General features: G+C 40.4%; 1 protein-coding gene across 5 annotated transcripts in view; it reads left to right on the top strand.

Moving 5' to 3' along the window:
- epb41l2 (erythrocyte membrane protein band 4.1 like 2) overlaps positions 1 to 22,186 on the top strand; it is a 50,602-nt gene extending 28,416 nt beyond the window's left edge. For 2 of the 5 annotated variants that reach the window (XM_084560111.1, XM_084560110.1), the window contains exons 10-23: positions 171 to 258; positions 2,651 to 2,803; positions 2,980 to 3,077; positions 3,472 to 3,644; positions 4,671 to 4,744; positions 9,634 to 9,693; positions 11,291 to 11,458; positions 13,049 to 13,117; positions 13,495 to 14,169; positions 15,250 to 15,378; positions 15,622 to 15,720; positions 15,924 to 16,004; positions 17,283 to 17,397; positions 18,302 to 22,186. In XM_084560111.1, the coding sequence (XP_084416237.1) occupies positions 171 to 258; positions 2,651 to 2,803; positions 2,980 to 3,077; positions 3,472 to 3,644; positions 4,671 to 4,744; positions 9,634 to 9,693; positions 11,291 to 11,458; positions 13,049 to 13,117; positions 13,495 to 14,169; positions 15,250 to 15,378; positions 15,622 to 15,720; positions 15,924 to 16,004; positions 17,283 to 17,387 (1,972 nt within the window). In that variant the 3' untranslated portion in view covers positions 17,388 to 17,397; positions 18,302 to 22,186. The remainder of the gene's footprint in view (positions 1 to 170; positions 259 to 2,650; positions 2,804 to 2,979; positions 3,078 to 3,471; positions 3,645 to 4,670; positions 4,745 to 9,633; positions 9,694 to 11,290; positions 11,459 to 13,048; positions 13,118 to 13,494; positions 14,170 to 15,249; positions 15,379 to 15,621; positions 15,721 to 15,923; positions 16,005 to 17,282; positions 17,398 to 18,301) is intronic. The other 3 variants (XM_084560112.1, XM_084560113.1, XM_084560114.1) reach the window with 3 other exon arrangements.
- Positions 22,187 to 24,344: the final 2,158 nt, after the last annotated feature.

The raw sequence follows: 24,344 nt of genomic DNA, 5'->3' as shown, positions 1-24,344 counted from the left end.
ACAGAATCACATCAGTTCAGTCCAGTTTAACAGCACCACAAAATGTTCATCCTCCAAAATGTTCATTCAGTTTAATTACCCTCTTTCTGACGCTGAAGTTTCGCCAAATGAGTGTATATCATTATCTGACTTTGTCTTTTAGTTTAATTTTGCCTTTTCTTTGTTTTTAGGGGAATGACACCAGCACAGGCTGACGCCCAGTTTCTAGAAAATGCCAAGAAACTCTCCATGTATGGGGTTGACCTGCATCATGCTAAGGTATAAATAAATAACCTCTCCTCTCCTCTCCTCTCCTCTCCATTGTTGTTGACATCTGGGGATTAGAACAGTTTCTTTGATGTGTGGCGAGCATGCTGGTGTGTCTGCATGTTTGTGTCACTGTATCTGTGTGTGTGTGTGTGTGTCAGCTGTACAAACACCGAGGGAGGCCATTGCTATGGGAACAGCCTTTCTCTCACTGGAATAGCAGGTCATCAGCAGACTATGTGCATGTTTCCATGTGTGTCAGTGTGTGTTTGTGCGTCTTTGACCAAGATGGCAGAAAAAAATGGGGGAAATATGCATGAGAAAAAGAGAGTCTTTAAATAGAAGGAGAGAATGTACTATTGGGAAAGAAATGGGGGATAGAGATCAGGTTAGAGTGAGATGAGGACAGATCCTTTAAAGAGAGAAAGAGGCGAGTCCCCTTTAACGGTACGCTCCAATTGTTTGCAACACAGAGAGAAGCAGGGGAAGAGATGAGAGCAGTGAAGAGGGGGGCTAAAATGCTGGAAATCCTTTCGTTTTTTTACGACAAAGTTATGAGGTTGATCTGTTTCTGTCCCATGCTATTTATATTTTGTGAAAGTTTCATTTTCAGTTTCATTAATTTTAAAAACACTGGATGATCAGACCAAACACATGTGTTTTTGCATGTTAAATTAAATAAATAAATAAATAAAGCATATTTTAATATCGGTCATAGTAAAATGGATAACTTACCCATTACTTACTGAATTTCTGTTTTTTTGTGCAAATGTTTTTAGGGCAACTTATGGATTTGTCTGTTATTTACATGTTAGTGCTGTGACATAGCTGTGACAAAGCACAACATTTATGTGCAATTTTAATGGAAGATTTTTACTGCAAGTAAAGCACATTTTTCCATTTTGCACTGAACAGTGGATCAATGTTCATTCGTCCCAGTGCTGTTTCAGCAGCAAAGCAGCCATAAACTGTAAAAGTAATAAGAGATGGAGCAATTTGGTGACAAGCCTACATAAAGTGTTTTGGCCGTACAGTAGATAAGTAACTTAAAAACGCCAAATACTCTATATTACACCATTTATATAAATAAATTAAGCATGATTATACACTCACTTGCCAGTTAATTAGCTACACTTGAATGCATCCTAATATAACAGACCTGCACTAAATTCTCCTTCATGACTGCTGTAATGTCCATTTTATGTTGAAACAGCAAAGATGGTAATTCAATTATATGATCAATTTGGAAGATGTACTTTGTGGTGATATTGAACTGGACTGAAGTAACACACAAACGTGTTTCTCTTATTCAGCATAGCCCACTGAATAAAATAAGACTGACAAAATAATAGAAATGTGTGTTGGTACAACACAATGCAATTCAATAGTGCTACAAACCACAGCCTCCAAAATGAAAACACAGCTGAATAAACAGCTCTCTCTGTTATTTTAAACTATTCTCAATACCATTATCTTCTTGAAGCAAAGATTTAGTGCAGAGGTGAACTGGCAAGTGATTGTAAACAGTAAAGTTTGAGAAACATTGTCAGAAAAGATGTGATGACACAAGGACGTAGCACTAAATATTAAATACAAATGTGCTCTTAAACAAAAGTTTGGTGAAGGGAATAAAAATGGGTGTTGAGTAATGAGTCTGAAAATTTAATTTAAAAGATCTTTTATTAGTTTATTTCACTTTTTCTATTATTTTTTTATTGTATTTGTTCAGATTTCATTGTTATACAACATCTGGTTTTATCTTTAATCCAAGAAATGTGAAATATGTCGAGTCTCTACAGCCAGTGATTGTGTGCATTCATTTCAAAAATGAGATGGCATGTGAAGCCACTGAAAGATAATCTTGGCATCAAACACTATGTGGCTTGTTCCAGTTACTTAATAGACATTGTGTACTCTCAGAACGGAAAATGGAAAATTGTTCGCTTAACATCTAGTCTACTTCTAAAAATGTATCCATTGTTTCACCGCAAGGACAGAGATCGATGAGCAGCTAATAGCATGGCAAGGCCAAGTGACGCGTGTGTGTGTGTCCCAGTAAAACTGTCCATTATCAACATATTGCATCTTCCATTAGTCCAACAGATTTTTCCTGTTAATTCACCACTGTAATCAATACTGCCCTTACCGTTACCAGATGGCCTTGGATTTAAAAGCTTTGTTAGTGAGTTAGTCTGCTAGATAACTGTGTTACAGTTGTACTCTGTGACAGTGTTTGTGTGTGTGATAATTGAGTTTCTGTTGATGTTAAGCAGACTGCTTTAACAATCAATTCATGCTGCCGCTGATTCAGAAAAATAGGTGCCATGTACAGTCTTTTTTCAAAGACTAAGTCATAGTTGCATTATAAAACTTCTTTAATGTGCAATTTCATCTTCAATGGCAGGATTCTGAGGGTGTGGACATCATGCTAGGAGTGTGTGCCAACGGACTCTTGGTCTACAAAGACAGACTTCGGATAAATCGTTTCGCTTGGCCCAAAATACTCAAGATTTCATACAAGAGGAACAACTTCTACATTAAGATCAGACCAGGAGAGGTATGCATACAAACACATGCACACACTGACTATAAATAGTGAGATTTACTGAGTTCTATGGAAAAATGCAACAGATGCAATTATTCTGTCTATATCTTCAACACTATACAGTACATTGTTTGTAAGCTTATTACTTATAGCCCCTGTGTGATCACTGCTTTTTGTTTCTTTGGTAGACGGAGCAGTTTGAGAGTACAGTGGGATTCAAACTCCAGAATCATCGATCTGCCAAAAGACTGTGGAAGGTCTGCGTGGAGAATCACAGTTTCTTCAGGTAGGAATGTGTGCACACACAGATCAGGGTGCAGAAATAGTCTTTTTAAATGCTTTGTTTGGCTCAACCAAAGCCAGTGTCTCTTGCCAGAAAATAAGTGCAGACAGTATATCTCCTAGTTGTTTGGTCTGATACTCGAGGCAACGGATACACACTAACACACACACACAAAGATAAGCCAGGTGCCCGTGACGGCTGTATTTGTGTGTCTGCTTGTGTATACGTAGGAGGGATAAACTTTAATATCCTGTACAAGTTAGACTTTCCTAGAAGCATTTCGCCTCCTTCACAGATGCGCATGTACATTTTATTGCAGTGCTATAAATTTTTTTTAATTCATCCTCCTCTCTCTCCTCCTCACCTCCCCATCTCTCCACGTTTCTTTTGTTGCTAGGCTAAACTCACCGGAACCTCCCACCAAGGCCCGCTTCTTGACTCTGGGCTCTAAGTTCCGCTACAGCGGACGGACTCAGGCCCAGACCCGCATGGCCAGCTCCCTCATAGACCGACCCGCACCCAACTTTGAACGCACTTCATCGAAACGCATCAGCCGCAGTTTAGACGGAGGTAACACAGTAACACAACACTCACAAAGCAGACAGTTGACGTTGTAGCTTCACCCTGAGCAATATCTAATACATGGATAGATGAATGAAAAGAGGAATGAAGGGGAAATGAAGGTGGCGTGGCAGATTTAGAGATTGCACAGAGTTGCGTGTGTGCGTGTGTGTGTTTATATGGATCTAAAACGCTCGGTGTCTGACCAGATACAGGAAATAGCTGCAGCATATGTTTCCTGTCACACAGTGAGAGACAGAGGGAGAAAGAAAGATATGAAATGAAAGAATGTTGTGTCCAAAAGAAAGAGGCCCTTAGCATGAAGAAATACAACATGTGGATACGGGATATTTTCTGGAACCACTTTCAGTCAAATGTAACGAGAGGGGTCAAACTAGGAGACTACTCCACAGAGCACCTAATTATTTAAATGTAGGGCAGCACATGAGTATGCACTGGATTCTGATTTATAAATAAATAATGTGCAGTCATCTTCCAATAGAAATGTTGCTAGGATGAACGTTTTCTTTATTTCTCTCTTGATGCAAATGAGCCATTTTCACCAAATAATTTTTTTGGGGTTTTTTTGCCTTTGGAAAGCACTAAGCCGTTTTTTTGTGGTTTTCCGGATTTACCCTCATCATGCAGCTGTGCACCTCTGTTTTATGTGTGCAAGATTATCCCACTAGCTAACATTACCCCCTGGTGCTCATGTTGTTCTACTGCAAGCCAACACTGTTTGCTTTCTTAAGCCTCATTCAGTACACTTTTTCTTTTTTTAAACAAAATTACTACAACAAGCACATTGTTTGAAAACTTACAAAAATAGTTTGAACATTTATGTAATAGTGTGCCGAAAGTTGATATTAGATTAATTTCAAATTATTAATATAGGGAATCAGTTCAGTCTCATACATAATACTTTTGGTTCATTCTGGTTTTGACTGAATTGTTTGTCAGAAAGTGATTTATATTTTTGGATATAAACAGTTTTTTGACACATACAGTAACTGTAAGTTGCTTCTCATCCCACAGCGCCAATGATCAGCATAACTGAGGCCTCTGAGAACGGGCGTGAGCCTCACCTGGACCTTCACTCTGACTCAAAGGTGTGTATGTGCATACATCATACGTAACATTGGAAAAGGAGATAAGATCAGTCTTGGAGAGAAGGTCCTCGTGTTTGTTTTTATGTACGGAATCATGGAGAAAACATCTTAGAGGAGAGATGAACCTGTGCTGCTCATTTGAACGACTGTGATATCAATGAATACGCTACATTCATTTTGTACATTTGATTTTTCTTATGCTTTTTTTTAACAGTCAATTTGTTATTTCATTTATGCTGGTTTTGATACAATGCTGATAACATGTGACGCAAACATGATGTATGGGGTTAATCGTATACTGTATATTTGAAGTATCTGAAGATGGGGGAAGAAATGGTGAGCAAAGTTAGATGTTATTTCCACACACCTCATAAAGCTGGTACTCAGAGCTCACGATAGTTTGAAAAAGAGTTGAAGCTTTTGCTGACAGCGTCCACGTCCATCTTGAGCGCTTTAATGAACTTTACAAAAAACAGAATCAGGAACATTTAAATGCTTTGCTTCATCTAGTGCCAGGAGGCAGCTGTACTTACACTGTATGTGTGAGTAAGAGAGGTACAGCAGACAAAAACACCGACAAAGAACCTTTCACGTCTTCATTTGACTCTTGTGATCTTTTTTTTATTTTTTTTTATGGTTTTCTTTGCAACTACAACTAGTTTTACCAGATCACCTATTATAGACATTTATTCTACATCCTCTGGCCTGACTGCTGTACTACTAAACCCCTGGGACTAATCAAGTCCGTCTGTCCTTAGTACAGTCTATATACAGGGTACTACTTTATGTTGTGCATGCCTCCTGTTCCGCCTCCCTTTCCTCACTGCCCTCTTTCCTCTCCTAACACTCCTCCCAGCACCTTGGATTTGACCTCTGTCAGTGGTGACACCCTGTTGACACTTGTTTCCGCGAGCACCTGTGCCCACTGTATTCTGCACTATGCTCTACCCTGCTATGTTCACTTTGAAGCTACTGTGGTGTGCTGTTCACTGACTAATGTTATGTCTCTTTCCCTCTCTCTTTTTTCCTTCACTCTTTTTTTTTTTGTTGATTTTGTCACATCCCTCTTGCATGCTCACGTTTTGCTGCTATTTCATGGCAATGAAATGACATTTTTTTATGCGCATGGTGTTTAATTATTTGTCGTTTAACTTTATTTCTTCATGGCTTGCGCCTTCACTTTATGGGTTTCTGTTCCCTCCCACTCTCCTCCTTTCTTTGCCTTTCTCGCTCTGTCCTCTGTCCTGTTGTGCCTTCCTCCTTTCCTTGTGTACATTTTTCTCACCTTCATTTCTCTCCCTTTAGTCCATCTTCATGTTTCCTCTCTCTTTCTCCTCGTCGTCCTCACTCTCATCCATCCCCCCTTCACTCGACTCCATTTCCGAGCTCGACCACGGCCTTTCTGACATCTCCGAAGATGACGACCGCATCGACGACTCGGACACTGCACACACACTGTGGAGCCTTCCCTCAAACACCTTCTCCCTTTTCTGTGACCAGCAGCTGGCTCATCTTGAACACCTCACCCAAATCCCTCCATCCTCCTCCCCAACCGCTACCTCCCAAACACACACTTCAGAGCTTTTGAAATTTGAGGAGGGCTGCCCTTATGAAACAACAGCTGCGCTACCAAGTTGGCGGAGGTGGTTCACTCTGAAGGGTGTGGCTAAATATGTCTCTTTCATCTTGAGTTTTCTCTCTATGTTGGGAAAGAATGCAAACCGGTGTCTGACCACAAAGACATTTTCAGGATTAATAAAGAAACTGAACATTTTTACTCCTACTTTGTTCATGCTGATGTCCAAGTCGGCAATGAAACTAAAGGTTTTTACCATCAGTGCCCCTAGATGTAACATTTCCAACATGATTACATCTAATTTACATCAAGTTCTGAACAGTTTGGCATGTAAATGGACTCAGTTTATGGCATTTTCTGCCCATTATGTTCCTCCTAAATTAATCAACTCAGTTCCTGGTTTTCCCCCGCAGCTAACTCAACTACGCTTTCCCACTGTATCATCGTTGACCTGTCCTCTAATCGTCTCTACCTTTTCCCCCTTCTCCTCTCTCCCCCTTTTCGTCCCATCGCGCTCCTCCCTCCCCCCTCTCGGCACTTTCTCTCGCTCCGACCTCACAGCATCCGTGCACCGCTACCTCCTAAATCCTTCCCCTCTGTTCCTGCCCTGCCTCTTAGTGGTCTTCCTGATGATGGTCATGCTGACAGCAAGTCAGTCTTTGGTCTTAGCCCTGATTTTAGCCACACCCCTCGGCGTGACCCTGTGTTACTTAGAGAATGTGGTCTCTAGTAAAAAGAAAACGGTTTTGCCAATGTTCATCAATGAGTCTGAGAACCAGTTGAGCTTTGGTACTAACAAGCAAGCTTCTCCTCTTACTCCAGAACACACGCCTCCTCGCATCAGGCACCACACAGGCGCGACATGGACACAAGAGATGTGTGATCCTGCTGCATAAACACACACTCACACACATCCGTGTATCCAGATTTCCCACCCTGCGCCATTCCCCACTCCCTACATTTGACATTTGCGTGAACGTATATATTGTACACCTGTGAATGTCACCTCCTTTTGTTTATCCCTGCCACTTCATTTACCTGAGTCCTCACCACCCCTGTACCCTACCCAAACTGTATCGTTTAGAAAGAACAGAGAACAAAGTATTAAAACTGAGAGGAGAGATATAAAACGATGAAGCTGAAATAGTGAAATACATATGTTAATATAGAGACAAGATAGGTATATTAAGAGTTTTAATTACTGTACAGAGACCGTGATAACAGAGAGAGCTGTAATATTTAGCATATTTAGCAACGATAACATTTATGGATGTGCAGAACGTATTTTTGGAGTTGGCGTGTTTCTTGCCTTATTAGTTGTCTTGCTCATGGACAGCTCTGTGTGGTTGCTTTGTAGTATCCAGAAGATTACTGTCACATTCATCAAATGAAGAGACATAATGATAGTAGACGGCCATACAAAATATATATATATGTACATGCACTTGCACTTGCACATGACTTAATTTTCAGTCGCAGACAAAGGCTGGCACTAGAAGATTAGTAGTTGGTTAGATGTTAGAATTGTAAATACAGATACAGGATGCATACAGTAAGCCCTTCAAACCTATAGTATTTAAAGCATATTTCATAAGGATATTATTATCACTGAATGTTAAGGTGAAACAGTGTTACACTTAACCCGATCCCCTGAGACTGTGTCCTCAGCCCTTCTCTTCTGTTTGCATTGTAATTTAAGTAAATATTTCGGGGGATGGCCACTTTCTCGATTGAATGAAGGCACGGACACAAATGATATGAATTAGTAGTAAGTTGGAAAGAGTACTGGTATGTTTGGTTTACTGTCAGAGAAGCTTAAAAAAAATCAACTAAAGGAAAAGATGGTATCTGGTGGAGAAAACCATAGCAATCAATAGTCCGAAATAGTCTCCAAAAGCTTCAGAGGTAATAGTCTAAGTTGTGTTTTCATTTTTGTGGATACAGTTGTAGATGCATAGTGAGTATCTGGCTGTATATAAAAAGTTGTTTAGTAAGAGTATAAATGCAGTTTTATCATATGATAGAAATATACTTGCACACAAACTGAAGTCGTTTCTTATTTATTGTGTGAGAGAAGTTTGCAGCACCTGCTGTCTCCATTTATCGACCACCTCAGCTCCTTTCATGTGACTGTTCTAGTGGGTTTGGTGCAAAGGTCACATGACCACCAGCACCCCCTAACACCCAGGCTGTCGGAGAAAAAAAAATAGCCATCATCCATTTCACTCTTTTCTTTCTTCGTGCCCCTTGCCCCCTTCATTTTGTCGTGACTACCATCACCATGACTACGACATTGAAGGTTATGGAGGTGGACTTGAGCCCTGGCGATGCTGAATCCATGCCTCTCGAGGTCTGTAAGGCCTGTCTTTACGAAGCATGCTTTGCAAATTCTCAGGAAAAAGTCAATTTGATACTGAATAGAGCTGGTTTTATGGTGTAGTGGAGCAAAACAGGCAGTAAACCTAACCTGTCCTTACTCTCTCCCTGACTTTACCCCACCAACAGTCGCCTGGACGCAGTGAGCATGCCCTCTCCCAGGTTCATACACTGTTATTGGTTATTTGATTGTGTATTGGTCTGTCAATCGTTTCTGTTCTCTGCCGGCGTGAGTTGGGTTGTTGGTTTGGCTCACTCTTTTTGGGTGAAGTTGCCCAGATATGGTATTATGTGTTTCGTGTCTAATAAAGACCAAATCTGGAATTTGTCTGAAGGAAAAAAAAAAAGCTATTTACACTGACAACTGAGTATATGTAGGTATAAATATGTTTCTAATCATACCCTAGGCTTACCATTTGAATTCCAGATTACGTCTGACTTTGAAAACTGATCCTGAATGGGCATTTTCACCCTGTATATTTACTTTCAGATGCTCTGCTGTGGCTGAGTTTCACAGTTTCACTTTGGTTTTTGGTTCACATCTGTGGTTCACATTATTGTTTGGATGTTTCTGAAAGCACATTGGGGTTTGGTGGTGTTGTGGTTTTTTTGAATGCTTTGGATTTTGCATGTGTTGCCATGGGTACACCGTTACATTCATGAGTATTATCAAAAATACTAATTTGTGCTTGTACCCAGCTTCCAGCGTTCACTACAGTTTGGGACATTTTGGCTGTCGTCACATGCCTGCACCTGAGTTTATTTATTTTTGTGTTTTTTTAAATGTTTTTGTTTTATTTTTAGTTACATTTAGTTACTTATTTTTCTTATTTTATATATTATTTTATTTTGTAGTGTATTTTCCCAATGCATTCTTTTATTTCTATTTTTTTTTTAAATAATTTTTTTCATTTTATGCTGTATGTCTGCCTTCCAGAGTCCAATGAGAGTGCATGGGGACAATATTTATGTGAGGCACAGTAATTTAATGTTGGAGGTTGGTACTGGCGTCGTCTGATGGCCGAAAATAAGACTTACATGTTTCTGTGTACTCTGACGCCATCAGAACTACAACTTCCTCTGTACTATACTGTACAAGACTGCTGCCCTCTCGCACTCTCAGGCTCTGTGTGCATGCCCGCGTGTCTTCATGTGTGTGGATGTTTGCTCATGAAGTCTACACTCGGTTCCAGCTACTTCCAGACTTCTCTTGTCTTATTGAAAAAGTTTCGGATGAAGACAGTTTCTGTTCTGACCGTCCTAATTCACATTGCCGCTGTTTTGAACGGCTGAGCTTGGGAGTTTAACTGAAATGTAATTGAAAACTCACAGAACCCTAGGTGGTCATAGACATGTGCAATGAAGATGAAAATCGTGTCAGGAAGCTCTCCACCAAGATGGCAAAAAAAAAATAACTTCAAATAACGTTAACTTCATTGACTAGAAATAAGGTTGGTCAGCACCGAACTCACAAAATGCGAAATATTTATTTGACGCGCATCTACACAGTACAGTAGAGATGTGCTCTTTCAGAAAATTTCCCAGGCTTAGTGTTCACAATGGCTGCTTTGTGAATAGGACCGGCTTCGTGTCAGCGTGACTTTAATGCATGCTTCGTGCATGTTGAATGCTGTTTTGTGTCTGTTTTTATCTCGTTGTATTTTCAGTCCTTTCATTGGTCAAAAGGTTTGATTATTGCCAGGCAGCTGTGTCTAACTTGACTAATCCTGCCTCCCTCACACACATATGAGGAGCTTTCTTCATGTTTTCTGGTGATCGGCTGCCAGCATAGAGTGATGTGTGGTTTGATAACATACTAAAACAACAACGACACCTGTTAGCTGAACATGGAGCTGATAGTGATCAATTTTTAGCTTGCATTACATTAGTCTTCAGTTCCCAGCCTTGGCTAAAGAGGTTGGAAGACTAAAACCAGGGATATTTTCTATAAGTACGCTTCAAGAGATAAATTTAACTTAAAATTTGTTACAAATCAATTTATTTTTGATCCGTCCTGCTTCTCACCGTTGTTTAGGACTTGCAAAGAACAAGAAAGACCATCACTACCAGCTCCATGTTCTGCAGCCCGCCCTGCTGTTCCTGGCCTGATTTATGAAAAAGAATTCTCAACAAGATGGGAGGCCCTGTTTCACTGCAGCCTACTTACACACACATGCACACTTGAACAACACACAGGTGATAAAATAAACATAAGATTTTGTTGTAGACTCTTTAAACAAGGCTCAAGTGAGGCACGGCATCCATCTTGTTCCCCTCCAGATTGACAGACTAATTTTCCTGTGACCAAATTTTTTCCCTTCCCATCCCTCTCTGCCTATATCCTTCCCTACCTCCCTCCTCTCCATAATTTTCGACCTTATTTCTTTTCCTATTATATTTCTCTGCCACCCCTTACCCTATCTTTTCCCTTTTTTCACCCTGATCTTGCCCTCTTGTTCCTTCCATACTATATTTTCTTTCACTCACCCGTTTATCCCTATCATGCTTTGATATCCCTCGTTTACTCCCCACCCTCTCCTTACCCCATCTTCCCCCTCCTTCCCTATCCTCCCTCCCCTCCACTGAACCATTAGGACCATGATAAGACCCAGGAAGAGGTTCTGAAACACCAAGCTAGCATTAGCCAGCTAAAACGCTCCTTTATGGAAGCACCACCTCCCTCTCCTCCTCAGCCCAACCAGTGGGAGAAACGTCTCACCTCCTCTCCTGCTACAACGATACGTATTCAACAGCAACAAGTGGTACGTCTGTATGGATGTGACAAGAGATTTGTCTCAAAACAATTTTCAGGTGAAATGGCTTCATGCAGAGGATTGCTGTGATTCCAGACTGTACTTTTACTTCCTGCAAAGAAACGACAATGCAGTGTTTGCAGTGTGTTCGCACCATTTCCTTATCATTTCTTTAGGTTTTATTATTTCTTTGGGATAATTCCTTTTAATTGTTGGTTTTGTAAGCTTTCTTTCTCTCACTCTTCAGTGTGTGTTTTTCTTTGCCTTAGCAATGTGAGGTTCTCATGACCTGTCGATTGTAACTCACTCATCAGTTGATCGACTTCTTCCTTCAAAATTGTCCTAACTTCCTCATATTCCTTTTCAGTCGGACTAATATCACCACATGGGTTTTATTCTGCTCTGTCTCTGCTTCTGTGTTTGTCTTTTCTCTGTTGTTTTTGCTGTGTGTCGCTTTAGAGCCTCGAAGAGGAGATAGCCTCTGTACTTTTCAGTAGACACAGTGGCAGCGGGTTTTATTCGGCTGCCGGGGCTGCCTGCAGTATTCCCGAACCGACACTAGATGCTCATGTAACCACATGTTCAGCTGCTACTTCTGCTACTTCCACTGCTGTGTGCAGTCCTTCTGCGCCACAGAGTCTTCTTATTTCCCCAACTGCCACAATCTCTGCCACTGAGGTGCTTCTGTTACTGCTGAACATTTAGGAGTCAGTTTACTTTCAGTCCAAACCAATTCAAGATTTGAATTTGTTGGTTAAGTCTGTGTGCTGCTGGTTTAAGATGGTCACGTTGAAAGTAAACTGACACCCTGTAATGCTTCAGTTAATTATGGATGCTTGCCAGATGTGTTTGAAGAGATCTCCTTAATGCCTGCTGTATATGCTGGATGAATGGAGTTATTCTATGCTGTGTTTGGGTCCATTCAACTTAAATGTATGGTCATAATAAATTGAATCTAACTAACAGCTGTGAATGCCATGGATTTCGAGGATGCCATCTGTTTGTGATGGTAAATATGTGTGAATTGAATGCAAATGGAACAATCTGCTCCATTCTATGATGTTTCTACTTCAACAACATCTTCAGTAAAAACATATTAAAAATAGCATGTATTACAGCAGCAGTTTGTATCTTGCAAAACTACACAAAAATACAACTCCATAATGTTCATTTTGTTACTTTTTTTTTAGTTTTTGAAATGGCCAAAAGAATATTTTTCCCATTTGAAGCTAAACTAATCACAGTTTGTTGTGTTGTTGTGCTTTTTTCTCAAGGACACTGCTGACTTTAATACCATGTTTCTTTTTTAAGAAAAAGTAAAAATGAGCGTCTTTGTTATTGATGTGACTTTCTCTTCAATCCATCTCTTTGTTTTCTAGTCAAATCTGTTATCCCATCTATCTGTGCCTGCTGCAATAAAACTGTCTGGAAAATGAGCTTGATGGTGCATGAAAGACGCCAGACACAGAGAGATAGAGAAAGTTAAAGGCAGGAAGAGGAAGAATGAATACAAAGTGCTGCTGTGATAACACTAAGTGCTAACAATGCTGACTGCTGGTGTGTGATTGATAATGTCATGGTAACCTCTCTGTCATGCAGGTCACTGTGTCCGAATCAGAAGCCGCTCCAGCTGATAACACCATCTCTGATACCAAAGAACCTGAAAAGGTGCTCCTAACTTTCTTCTATTAATCCCTCCAGTCTTCCATTCGTGACACTTTTTATCCATCGTCTCCTTCATGTCTTCATTCACTTTCTACTGGCGGTTTGAAATCTTCTGTCCATTCTTTGCCTGTCCATTTGTCTTCCTGATTGTTCTGAAAAATGTGCTCTTACGTCCACAGCTAAACGTCTTCCATCTCCTTTATCTTCTGATGTGATTAATTTATTTTCATTTAAGTTTTGTTTTCATTTACGTTCAATGATCATGTTATGCTTTTGTTTTCTGTCCCCATGCGTTTGTTGTGTATGTGTGTGCACCTCATTGTGTGTGTCTGTGCACTACGTGTACATGCGTGCTTGTGAATGTGCGTGTGTGTGTGTAGACGACCGAAGTTGAAATCGAAGAGACCGTTGTCATCCAAGAGGTGTCCAAAGCAACCAAACCTGGACTTGTCACAGTCACAACCAGTTCTCCTGCTGACCTGCCCGCTGAGCAGGAAACAAGGGAACAGGAAGTGAGAGTTGAAGAGGAATCAGCAGCAGTAGTAGTAGTGGAAGAACCTATGCCGAGGAAGCAGGAGAGCGTTTCATCTGAGAGCGAAAGTGACGAAGAAGCCGAGTACCATCCAAATGTCTCAGTGTCCATCTCTCATACACAAATACCTGAGGAGAGGGAAGAGGAGGAAGAGCAGGAGAAGAAAGAGGAAGATCAGAGGATGGAGCAGGTTATATCCGCTCCAGATGCTGCTTCCCCTCCAGCTGATGTCACCCAGCCTGCAGAAGAAACCAGTCAAGAAGAGGAGGAGTCCAGGAGAGAGGACACAGAGGCAGAGACGCAGAAGAGTGCAGAGGAGGAGAAAGATGGTGAACAGGAGACGGAGGAAAGCACCGAAGATCCCATGGTGACGCCTGAAGAAGCTCCTAACGGCCTCACTCTGCCTGAGGAGGGCGTGACCGGGTTGGCCGCCCCTGCAGAGGAAGAGGAGGAGCCGAAAATGAACGGGGAAGCCTCATTGGCTGAAGCAGAACCACGGCCGCAGGTTATTTGTTGCTCTGAGGTAAAGTCTTCACTGGGCCGACTGCGGAGCTTCCCTGGGCTTTGATCCCTCCTACCAACTGTAGAAACACCTACTTTTTTCCTTCCTGCTTACCACAGTGCCGGTTTCCTTCCTGCTTATCACAGTGCCGGTTTCCTTCCTGCTTGCGTGAATATTTAAGCCCCATGTACATCTTCACACACATCTTGGTCCTGTGAAAATCCAATTGAAACCTTTTTAGCAGTTAAACCTAAAAACAAACGATTGTTTCTTTCATTGTTATATCTCAGCTATCAGCTATCTACTATCCTTCCATCATGAACATTGTGGTGTGGTGTGTTGCTGTTGTTGCCTCCTACTCTGCATTGTATTTTAGAGAAGTAAATGGGGCCTAAGTGGGAAATGCATGATGCTTTTAGGTGTGTTTTGTTTTTGCTCTGCATGCCGTACTTCACCTTTTGGCTGCGTGTGTGTTGTGTCTCCTCCATGTGTTTGGCAGTGATGCTTCTCGTTCTGCTAGCGTTTAATTGGCGCGTCGCAGTCACTATGGTAACGGTATTGTGGAAATCATCATTGCCAACCACTCTTGGAAGTGCTACCCGCTCGTTTGAATGTCATCTTTGCATCTTGTTTACATTTCAATAGCCGTTTTGTTCGCCAGTCATTTGAGTATCGCTTGTTTCACCGGCTCATGTTTTATGCATGTTTGTGCTGTGTCATATTTTGAGTTGCATGTTGACACCAAAGATACTTGGTTATGTAGTTGTGCCGCTGCTGTCACTCTTCTATTACACTGCATTAAATAGAGTTGTCATATTATCTTTTTTATTATGTTGACTTGCATGAGTCAGCAAGCTCTTGCTTTTGTGCATGAATTTTACTGCGTGTACTTGCTGCATTTATACGCCTATTACTATTACTATATAGTGTGTAGTAAATTTCAGTTCATAGTTAAACAATTAGAGAATTCCATTTATACATTCAGTTGAAGGTGAATCTGATCCTAAAGGAAATGCATAGAGATGAATATATCTTTGTGTCAGGTTTATTATACTAACACTCTTTCCTCCCCCCTCACTCCTCTCTCTCCTCCCTCCCCAGCCGCCTGTGGTAAAGACAGAAATGGTGACTATATCAGACACGTTTGCAGCCCAGAAAACTGAGATAGCTACAAAAGAAGTGCCCATCGTACATACGGAAACCAAGACCATCACATACGAGGCTGCACAGGTGCACACTTAAGAAAAACAGGGAGCTTTTATTTTTGTGCATGTGTCGGGAGTCATGTTGGGGGAAACGTTTAGATTTTTCATTTTTTTCAAGCAACAGTGCATGACGCCATCATTCATTCCTTTTCCTGCAGGGAAAGAGTTCATTCTTTACAAAATACTTTATTGTACTCACCAAATTTCAACGGGGTTACTCTAGTGCTTATTTGCAACTCATTCTCTCTTTTTGTCTCTCTGCTGTCAGCTGGATGGTAATGGTGATGGGGAACCCGGAGTGTTGATGACTGCTCAGACGATCACCTCTGAATCTCTGTGTACCACTACAACCACACACATTACCAAGGTACAAACACACGCTCACATCCACATAATGACATGATGGCTCATTTCTTATCTCATTTAAATTCAAAACTCATTGCTGTGTGAAACCTCTTTTACCATCTTACATATGTCGGCGATGCATATGGTGATACGGTAGCCTTATATAGTATCCTGCTTTGTGTTAGTTCAACTGTTGCCAATACCAAAGTCATGTTTTGTTCACAGACGTTAAAGGGCGGTCTGTCAGAGACGAGGATTGAAAAACGCATCGTCATTACTGGCGACTGTGACATCGACCACGACCAGGTCAGTGTTCAGCCACGCAGCTTGTCCCTCAGCTTGACCTGCTGTTCCAAACAGGTGGTCGCTTTACTCTCTCGCCAGATGTGGGTGTTATGAAAGACTCTCCATGATTTATATTTAGACGGTTAAAATCATTGATAGGGGAAATTATTCTGTCTGGTTGCTTAAACGCCTGGTGACATGTCCATTGTGTTACCTGCATTCTGAATGCTAATTTTTACTGAGAATCACTAATCGACATACCCACCAGCCACCACCCAGATTTAACGTATTTGCCGGGATTGGCTGTTGCCTCTTCACTTATTCATCCTTCCATGTAGAAAATGGTGTATTAACCTCTTCTTTGTCACGCTCTGTTAGACTTAGTTGCACATCATGGTTCATTTTATGTCCTGTCTTTGTCTCTGATTGTCAGATTTCCACACTTAGATAAAATAAACCTGTACTTTCTTGTACATGAGACGTACTGAAAGCTACATGCTAAAGCTACACTAGAGAGGTCTCATCAGAGTTGATGTATTTGGACAATGAGATTTTTGACTTCTTTATAATGAGTTCACCAAAGGTAATTTGCAGCCATCATTAATTATACATTGCCATAAAATTGGAAGGATAGATATAAAATACAGTGTTCATTAGTTATGGCTGAAATCTCCTAATAATAGAATATAATAGAATGTCTTTATTTGCCTTTGTGGTACAACGAAATTAAGGTGGCCTGAGGTAATAGAAAGTGTTTCTTTGTCCAGATACATACAGTCTGATCTATAAAATGTTTCTGGGCAATTTAAAAGCATTTCAGATATTTGAAAGAGATGAGCAATAGATATTTGTTCTAATGGAACATTTAGCCACATACGTCAGTGAATGCAGTGAATTGTGGTGTCAAAATGCATGTAATGCCCTCAACCTCAAATACCTCAAATATCTGAGTCTGCATGAGCACCATAGTTTTGTTTAAGTTGCCTGTCATGTCTGATTCGCTGGATTTACACAAAAACAACAGATCTGTGTCACACTCTGTTGCAAATGGGGTTTAGTTTGAATAAATCTCCATTTGAAGCCATTTTACCCGATCTGATTTACACCTCTCTTTCTTTACCTTGAATTAACCCAAGAAGTAAAATGGGCAACTGAGCGTAAATCCAGCCTTCTTGTCTTTTTTTTCTTTATGCTTCTTATTTTGTTTTTCATTTAACTCCACCATTTTCCCCCCTCCCTCCCCTCCACTGCCCGCTGTGCTTGGTGCTGCCACTGTGTGGTTGCCCCTTGGTACTGCAGGCACTGGCCCAGGCCATTAAGGAGGCCAAAGAGCAACATCCTGACATGTCTGTTACCAGAGTGGTGGTTCATAAAGAAACTGAACTGGCTGAGGAGGAGGATTGACTGAACGCAGGTAATAATAATAATAGTAGCTCATTATTATTATTATTATTGAAGGTTTTAAAAATCAGTTGGAGTGCTTATAATGGTTTATTTGATGAGGACAAACCAGTGGCGGGCCGTGCATTTTCCATCTAGGCCTTCAAAGACTTCCAACCTTATTCAAAGCACCTCTTAATATGATTGTTATGACGCTGCTGCTATAGAAACCATTAACGTCATACGGATATGCAATAAAACAGGACGTTTTGTCTCATGGCGAGATGAATGCCATTACCAAAGCAAGAAACTCACTTAGAACAAGTCTCCACTCACTCACTACAACCAAATCCAGCAGAAGCATCAATGTCGATTTACTCACCAGAACTTAAGAAACAAGTTAGAGTTCTCGTCGGAGCCTGTAAACTAAGGTTAGCACTCATAGTCGCTGTCCTGAACTTTTTCCCGGCTGGGTCAGGCTAGCTAGCTCCAGGATCGGGTGGCCTTTCCTCACAATATCCAGGATGATTTGCTTGTGCAGCTTGCAACAGATGAACATGGACCTCCAGTTTGGCTTAAACGGAGCGCCTCTCTGACCCTCCAGTCAAAGGATGCAAAAACGCTGACTCTACCGTAGACCACAGAGAAGGCCTAAAAATACAAACTTGAGATGTGAGTGGTTATAGGAACAGCATCATTACAGTGTATTTCAAACTTTAGCCAGCAGAGAAGGCTCTGCTGGCCCTGATGGCCCACCACTGGAAAAAACTCAAACACAGGACGCTGCTTAAACCACCAGCAGTCAGTCAGCACATGAGCTAAAACATTTGAAGGAAAAGGAAAGGGTATTAAATTTAGGAAGGCAGACAGTAGAGGGAGTATTTTGTGCTAATTATCAAAGTTCCCCAGACTGATTGCTCTCACCTCTATTTTCCCAGAGTTGAAGAGCCCATCGTGACTCTTTTCTCTTTCAACATCAAACAACCTTCATCACCCTACGACGACCAACCTTGACAGAAGTGAAGGAGAAGAAGAGGAGTTACAGAACAGGAGGAGGAGGGTTAGACAAATGGACCGAAGTTGCCGCTCTCTTCCCAGTCGGTCTTTCTTACATTTCTGTGGTGCATCTAAATCCCTCACTGCAAAAAACCAAGAAAAAACCATCCTCACTCTTTGTGAGGGAACAAAAAGAACCACTTGGTTAGCTTAACATTTGTAGCTCGTTTTTATTTTTTTATTAGTGCTTTTTCTTTTAACTGTTTCACTTAAAGAGAGATGATAGTTTGTCCTTCACGTGTCGCAAAGATAAAAACTAGGGATGCACTGAACCAATCCTGATGACAGTCAATGCTATGAATGATTATTGTCTCCTTGTACTGATTATTTTACCAGCACCACCACTACTGACTGACTTACAGCAAAACTCAAATGGCAAAATCAAAAAAAGTTTTGTACTTGGAATCTGTAAGAGCAGTGGAAAAGTGGTTTTGGTATTCCTTAAAAAGGTAATTGGTTAAATTACAGCTCGCCCCCTCACTTCATGATGCTGTAAATGGAGAGTAATATAATGTAACTCAATTACTTCTAAATAAGCTTTTAAATAACACGTAGGACTGCAGGGAACAGGGACACACTTGGACGCAACTGTTTTCTTTTTACAAGGTTTACTGAAGTCCAACATACTCATTCATTCTAACACATTAGTCAGACGGATAATAGAAACCAGCTATATCACATTATTACTTTCTCTCACCTATAACTACAGAAAAGTGGGAGCTGTGACTTAAAATATTGCAGTAAAAAAAAAACAAATCATCCAGATTTCTTTTTAACTTTTATGATTCTATATTTTTTTCCTTTAAGTATAGTTATAATTCATCCACATTCCTTGTGTGTGACTAGCAGCTGAGGAAGTTCATTTTCAGTTTTTACGCTAAGAAGGAAACATTAGCATTGACAGTAGGGGATTTTAATTGACATTAATTAAGCTTGAGAAGCCAAATGATGCAGTTGAAACAAATTCCCATATTTTTAATTTTCTACAACATTTTAGAAGGATTTTTTTTTAAGAATTTGAACTGAAAACAAGCTGACTTGAAAGCTGGTATGTACAACTGTACAGTAAAAATGAAGGTTATTAGATGGGAGCAGCTTATTATTAGCTAATCTCTCCCTGGGCCCGTCTATTGTACGACACTAACCATTCCTATTGGGCCTGAAGGGAGCAAGGGAGAAGTTAACAGACTTTAGATTGGGAGAGAGGACCAGTAAACTGAAGGATAATTGGGAGAGTGCCATCTCACAACTTGGGAATGAAAATTAATTTAATGCAAGTTGGCCTTACTCTGTGGATGGCAGGACTCGGCATGTGTTTTCTAACCTGCTTTATTATTCTAAGGACCATGCTTTATTAAAAGAAATCTTTAAAATTATTCAAAGTTTCTATTCTACAACTAGCACAGGTACCAAACTGAGGACAACTTGAAACCAGTTGATCGGCCTTCTGATTGGTCTGCTGACCACCAATCAGAGGCCTCCTTCCCTTTGTCAGGTCCCGACTTCCTATGCTACATTTACCATGTTAGACAAACAATAGCAATTTGAGGGTCTGTTTCCATAGAAAAATGTTGAAAACCTTTCATAATAGAGTCTTGAGGCCAAATAGCAAACATTAGCAAACGTTGGAAAAATAACTAGTATTTTCCAGCCTGGAAGCTAGCCGGACTGCCCCCTCCTGAAGAAGTTTTGTGGTCACTTGGGAACTGGTTATTTGATTATAATCAAACCCTATTCTGATAAGAATACAGTCTGGCTATAAGAGTATTTTCATCAGTTTTAATTTTTATTTATGATTATTTCCTCCACTGCACTTCTCAACCGTATATTTTTCACATTTTGGAGAATGACAATTACGCTAACGAAAGCTCACCAAGTCTACAGATTTTCAGTGTTTTTTCTATGTGAACAGACCCCTGCATGGCTATTGCTTGTGTAACCTAGCAACAATAACATAGTCCTCTAAATTGGTGGTCAGCAAACCAGCCATGCCACAAATCCTGCTTGATGTAACAAGCTATGGGACTGAATTCAGCACATCTTCACGCATTTTTATCCTGCAAGAATATCTTGAGCGAGTCTAGATACTGTGTTGATTGGTTTGAGAGTGTGTAGATAACGGTTTATCTCGGCTCATGCAGCACGTCTAGATAAATAATCTGACACGGCGCTGGCTGTGTCGTAACAGTTTTACCGCAACCAAATACTCCACTGCATTTATGTGAATCTGTAAGTCTCATTTTCAAAAATTACTTTCAGAGGTGTTCCTAACAACACTGAATCTGTCACTACACTACAAACAGGGGTAAAAGCAGTTACAACACAACAGTGATGTGCCGCTTAAAGGGAAGTGTATCCGAGGGTTTGAAGTGCTCTTGAAACCCGCTAAATGGAATCTCATTATGTTTTATTCATTTTCTGTGTACTTTTGCGCAGAATTCCACAAAAATGTGACTTTGTGTATATACTGGTGGCATAAAATGTGTTTCAGAGAGGAGGTTTAATGCATTTAGCTGGCACCGATTTTCAGCGTGGGCAGCAAAACAAACAAATCTCTGGAAATTTAACAGATTGTAGTCAAAGAAGTGCCACAGGTTACTATACAAACATTCCACCTGGACCTGTCAAGATACATCCACACTCTCCTCTTTGACTGGACATAATGAGATCTTTGAATTCCTTTTTTATCAGCCGAGGTTTGTTAGTTAGCGCCTCTTAATTTGACACATTTTTTAAAAAAACTTTTCCAGTAAACTGAAAATTAAAGAGAGGCTTTCTATTGGTTGGACCTCTACTATGCAGTTAAATGACATTCCACGAGGGAGAAGCTTGAACCTCAAACCCTCTTGCAAAGAGACAAAGCAGCAGAAAAACATTTTTAAAAAAGCAAACCGTGCAAAACTAGGCAGCTTTGGAAGCTTTCGCTGTTCCAAAAAAAAAATAATAATTAAAAAAAATCTTTTAAAAGCATCGGTAATATCACAAGATACTTGTAGATGCTCTCATAATTTGTTGTATTTTCTCTGTGAAACTGATGTAGTTGTTTGAAGCCGGGACGCATCGTGCCCCCTTCAGTTTGCATATTTGTAATGTCGTCACAGTGTTTTTGACATTGAAGAAGCTCCACTGCAAACTGCAAAATTTCTGCCACCGTTTCCTTTTTTGAACTTTTAGCCATGGGTGCAGCCTCTGTTCAGGGTTCTGGGCTCTCTTAACCAATCACAGGAGCTTCTGAGCTGCATGGTCGGGCTTTCCAAAATGTTTGTAAATCTTTTTCTCGTAAAAACTTAATGTGAGGTTACCCCAAGGAAAAAAAACAAACAGCAACAACTTTTATAGAGATAAAAATAGACAGAGTTGGATTGAAAGTTTTCAGGGTTACATTGGCAACTAATGATTCAATGCCAGCTGATTTTTAAAAACTGTCAGGCATTTCAGCATTATACCGTTAAATTCATATAATTGGAGGATGCTATTTATAGTTAAATCTCAGGATAGGCTCCATACTTTGGACAGATGAGAAACCAGCACAGTTTTGTATTTTATCTAACAAAGCAGCACAAAAACACAAATTACTTATGGAAAAAAAAAAAAAAAAAACACCACATTTTGGAAAACCGTCCAGCTGCTACGTGGCTCCCTGTTGGCTAACCAGTGATCACCGGTAGGTTTATGCTGTCTAGCAGCTTAAATGTTTTGTGTCTCCCCGCACACATCCACTCCTCCCCCTGTGTAACACTGTTTAAATAAAGGATTGTTATACTCTGGAGTGTGTGTTTGGTCGCTTGATTTCTTACTTCATTCATTTTGTTGACTAATGTGATTGTTAATTTATATGCATGACTACAATAAACTACCTCTCCAGGTAGTCTAACAACGAAACATTAGTTCACCAAAAGTACCACTTTTTAACATTTATTTATTCCAAATTCAAACAAGAAGGTTAAAAACAAACACATCTGTTGCACATCTTTACTCATAGATGCTCATTTTTTTATTTTTACAGCTGTTAGAAAAGCAGCCCTTTCAGTCTCAAGAGGTACAGCCGACAACAGTAGTTTTCACAAATCTCATGACACAGCTAACGATTTTCATGACCATTTAGTTATTCCTGAGATGTGTCCTAGTGGTGTTTACACTGGCCACATTGTTCCAGCCGCGTTTAAATGTGTCCATTCACGGTGTCTCTTGTGTCCTGTCAGGTGTGTGAGTGAGACCCGACACTTCTCCTCCTCAGGTGTGTACTTCTATACACCTGCCTGTAGATGGCGCTTCTGTCCTGCGGAGCCCCCGACAGATCAGCCTCGGCTGTGGATGTGGGAAATAATACAGAAAAATAATTATAAAATAAGTGACCAAAGTGCAATGTAGAGATATAATTCCATGATAATAAGTTATAGTGAAGTTTAAGTTTTTTTTTGTCTAGTTACAGGATGAGAACAAAAGCAACAGGAACGTAGTAACTTAAGCGGGATTTTTCTTAAGTTTTCTTTTTTGTTTTCACCAGTAAATTTTGACGTTTTTAATTACTTTATGTAATTCAAGCGGCGTGTGTCATAGAATAAACGGTTACGTTTGTGCTCTGCTAAGCTGTTTATTTATTTATTTATTTCCGTGTTTTGAGGTGTGTGCGCCTGCGCAGTGAGATTCGCCGCTAAAGATGTCTTGCCAATTTACAGGTGTGACGGTAGCTAATCAAATGTTTAGTTTAATGCTTTTTTTTTATGTTGCGTTAGGTGAATTAAATATTTAGGAAAACATGTGAAAGCTACTACAGGAAGTACAATAAGCTAGTTTAGTTTCCAGAGACGTGTTGAACATGTTAGAAGACATCGATTTGCTACCTTTTAAAGCTGGCTTACCGCTATATTAGCTAATAAAATCTTGACTTTAAACACATTGTAAACAACAGTTCATTGTCTATTTAAAGCCTATTGCTCTTAACTTCAGAAGTAGGTGTTTTCTTTCTATTGCTGGAGGTAGACTTGTTTTATTAGAAAGCTCATCTAATGGCTTGTACTGTTTTCAAGCTGTGGTTTGCTGAAAGTGGGATGTCTCATGGAGACCAGCTGGGCCGAGGCAGCAGGGACCACCACATCACTGAGTGAGTTCCTATTAAAAGTGCCACACTGTGGTAGTTTACACATCAATTATCCAAAAAGTAACTTCAACATCTGCCTCCTAGAGATTTACTCTCGGGAGCACAGATGCGGCCAGGTAGATGTGTTTCTCACTACCAGAAAAGCACTGAACAGAGACATTTCTTTAATTTGAGTACCACTGACAAACCATAAAACTGCAGGTGTTTGATTAGCTGTAATTGGTAATAATTGCCCTCAGAATAAACAGCAGAGCATCCGCGCTCGTACACATTCTGGCTTTCCTATCTCATCCAGTGATTCGAGCCCATTCATTCCCACCAGGGACGTGGATATTTAAAAACAGATCACATAAGATTTTCATCTTCAAAAATATCTCAAAATAGCTGGGCTCGTTTCTTCAAGCAAACATTTCCAAAATAGATATCCATAATGGATTTGGATGGCGTGATTCAAGTAACCTAAAAGTAATCTTCACAAAACATGTCCAGCAGGAGTGGGAGCAGATGGTGAAAGTGGACCCAATGTTCTCTACAGAATGTGTGCGCGTGTCAACACAGAGGGGTCACGATCACCCGAGCACACATACGGATGAAAGAAGAGCCATGTTTTCAGGTTTTTCACGCTTTTCTCGCTTTGGGAACATGAGAACTTCTCACACGTATTTCAACATGTGCAAACAAAGCAGGCCAGTGGAACTAATAGTCTTAGTGATCACTATCTTCACGCACAAAGTTAGATTAATCCTAAAAACGTTGCTTTGCCAAGGTTTTCATTTTCTTGTTGCCTATTTTAGTTGTTTTTTTTATTATTTAGAGTGTGGTTT

This window comes from Chelon labrosus, assembly GCF_963514085.1.
Source record: "Chelon labrosus genome assembly, chromosome: 14".
Classification (NCBI taxonomy): Eukaryota; Metazoa; Chordata; class Actinopteri; order Mugiliformes; family Mugilidae; genus Chelon; species Chelon labrosus.
Note: the sequence above shows the minus strand (reverse complement) of the source record. Positions and strands in the feature narration are given on the sequence as shown.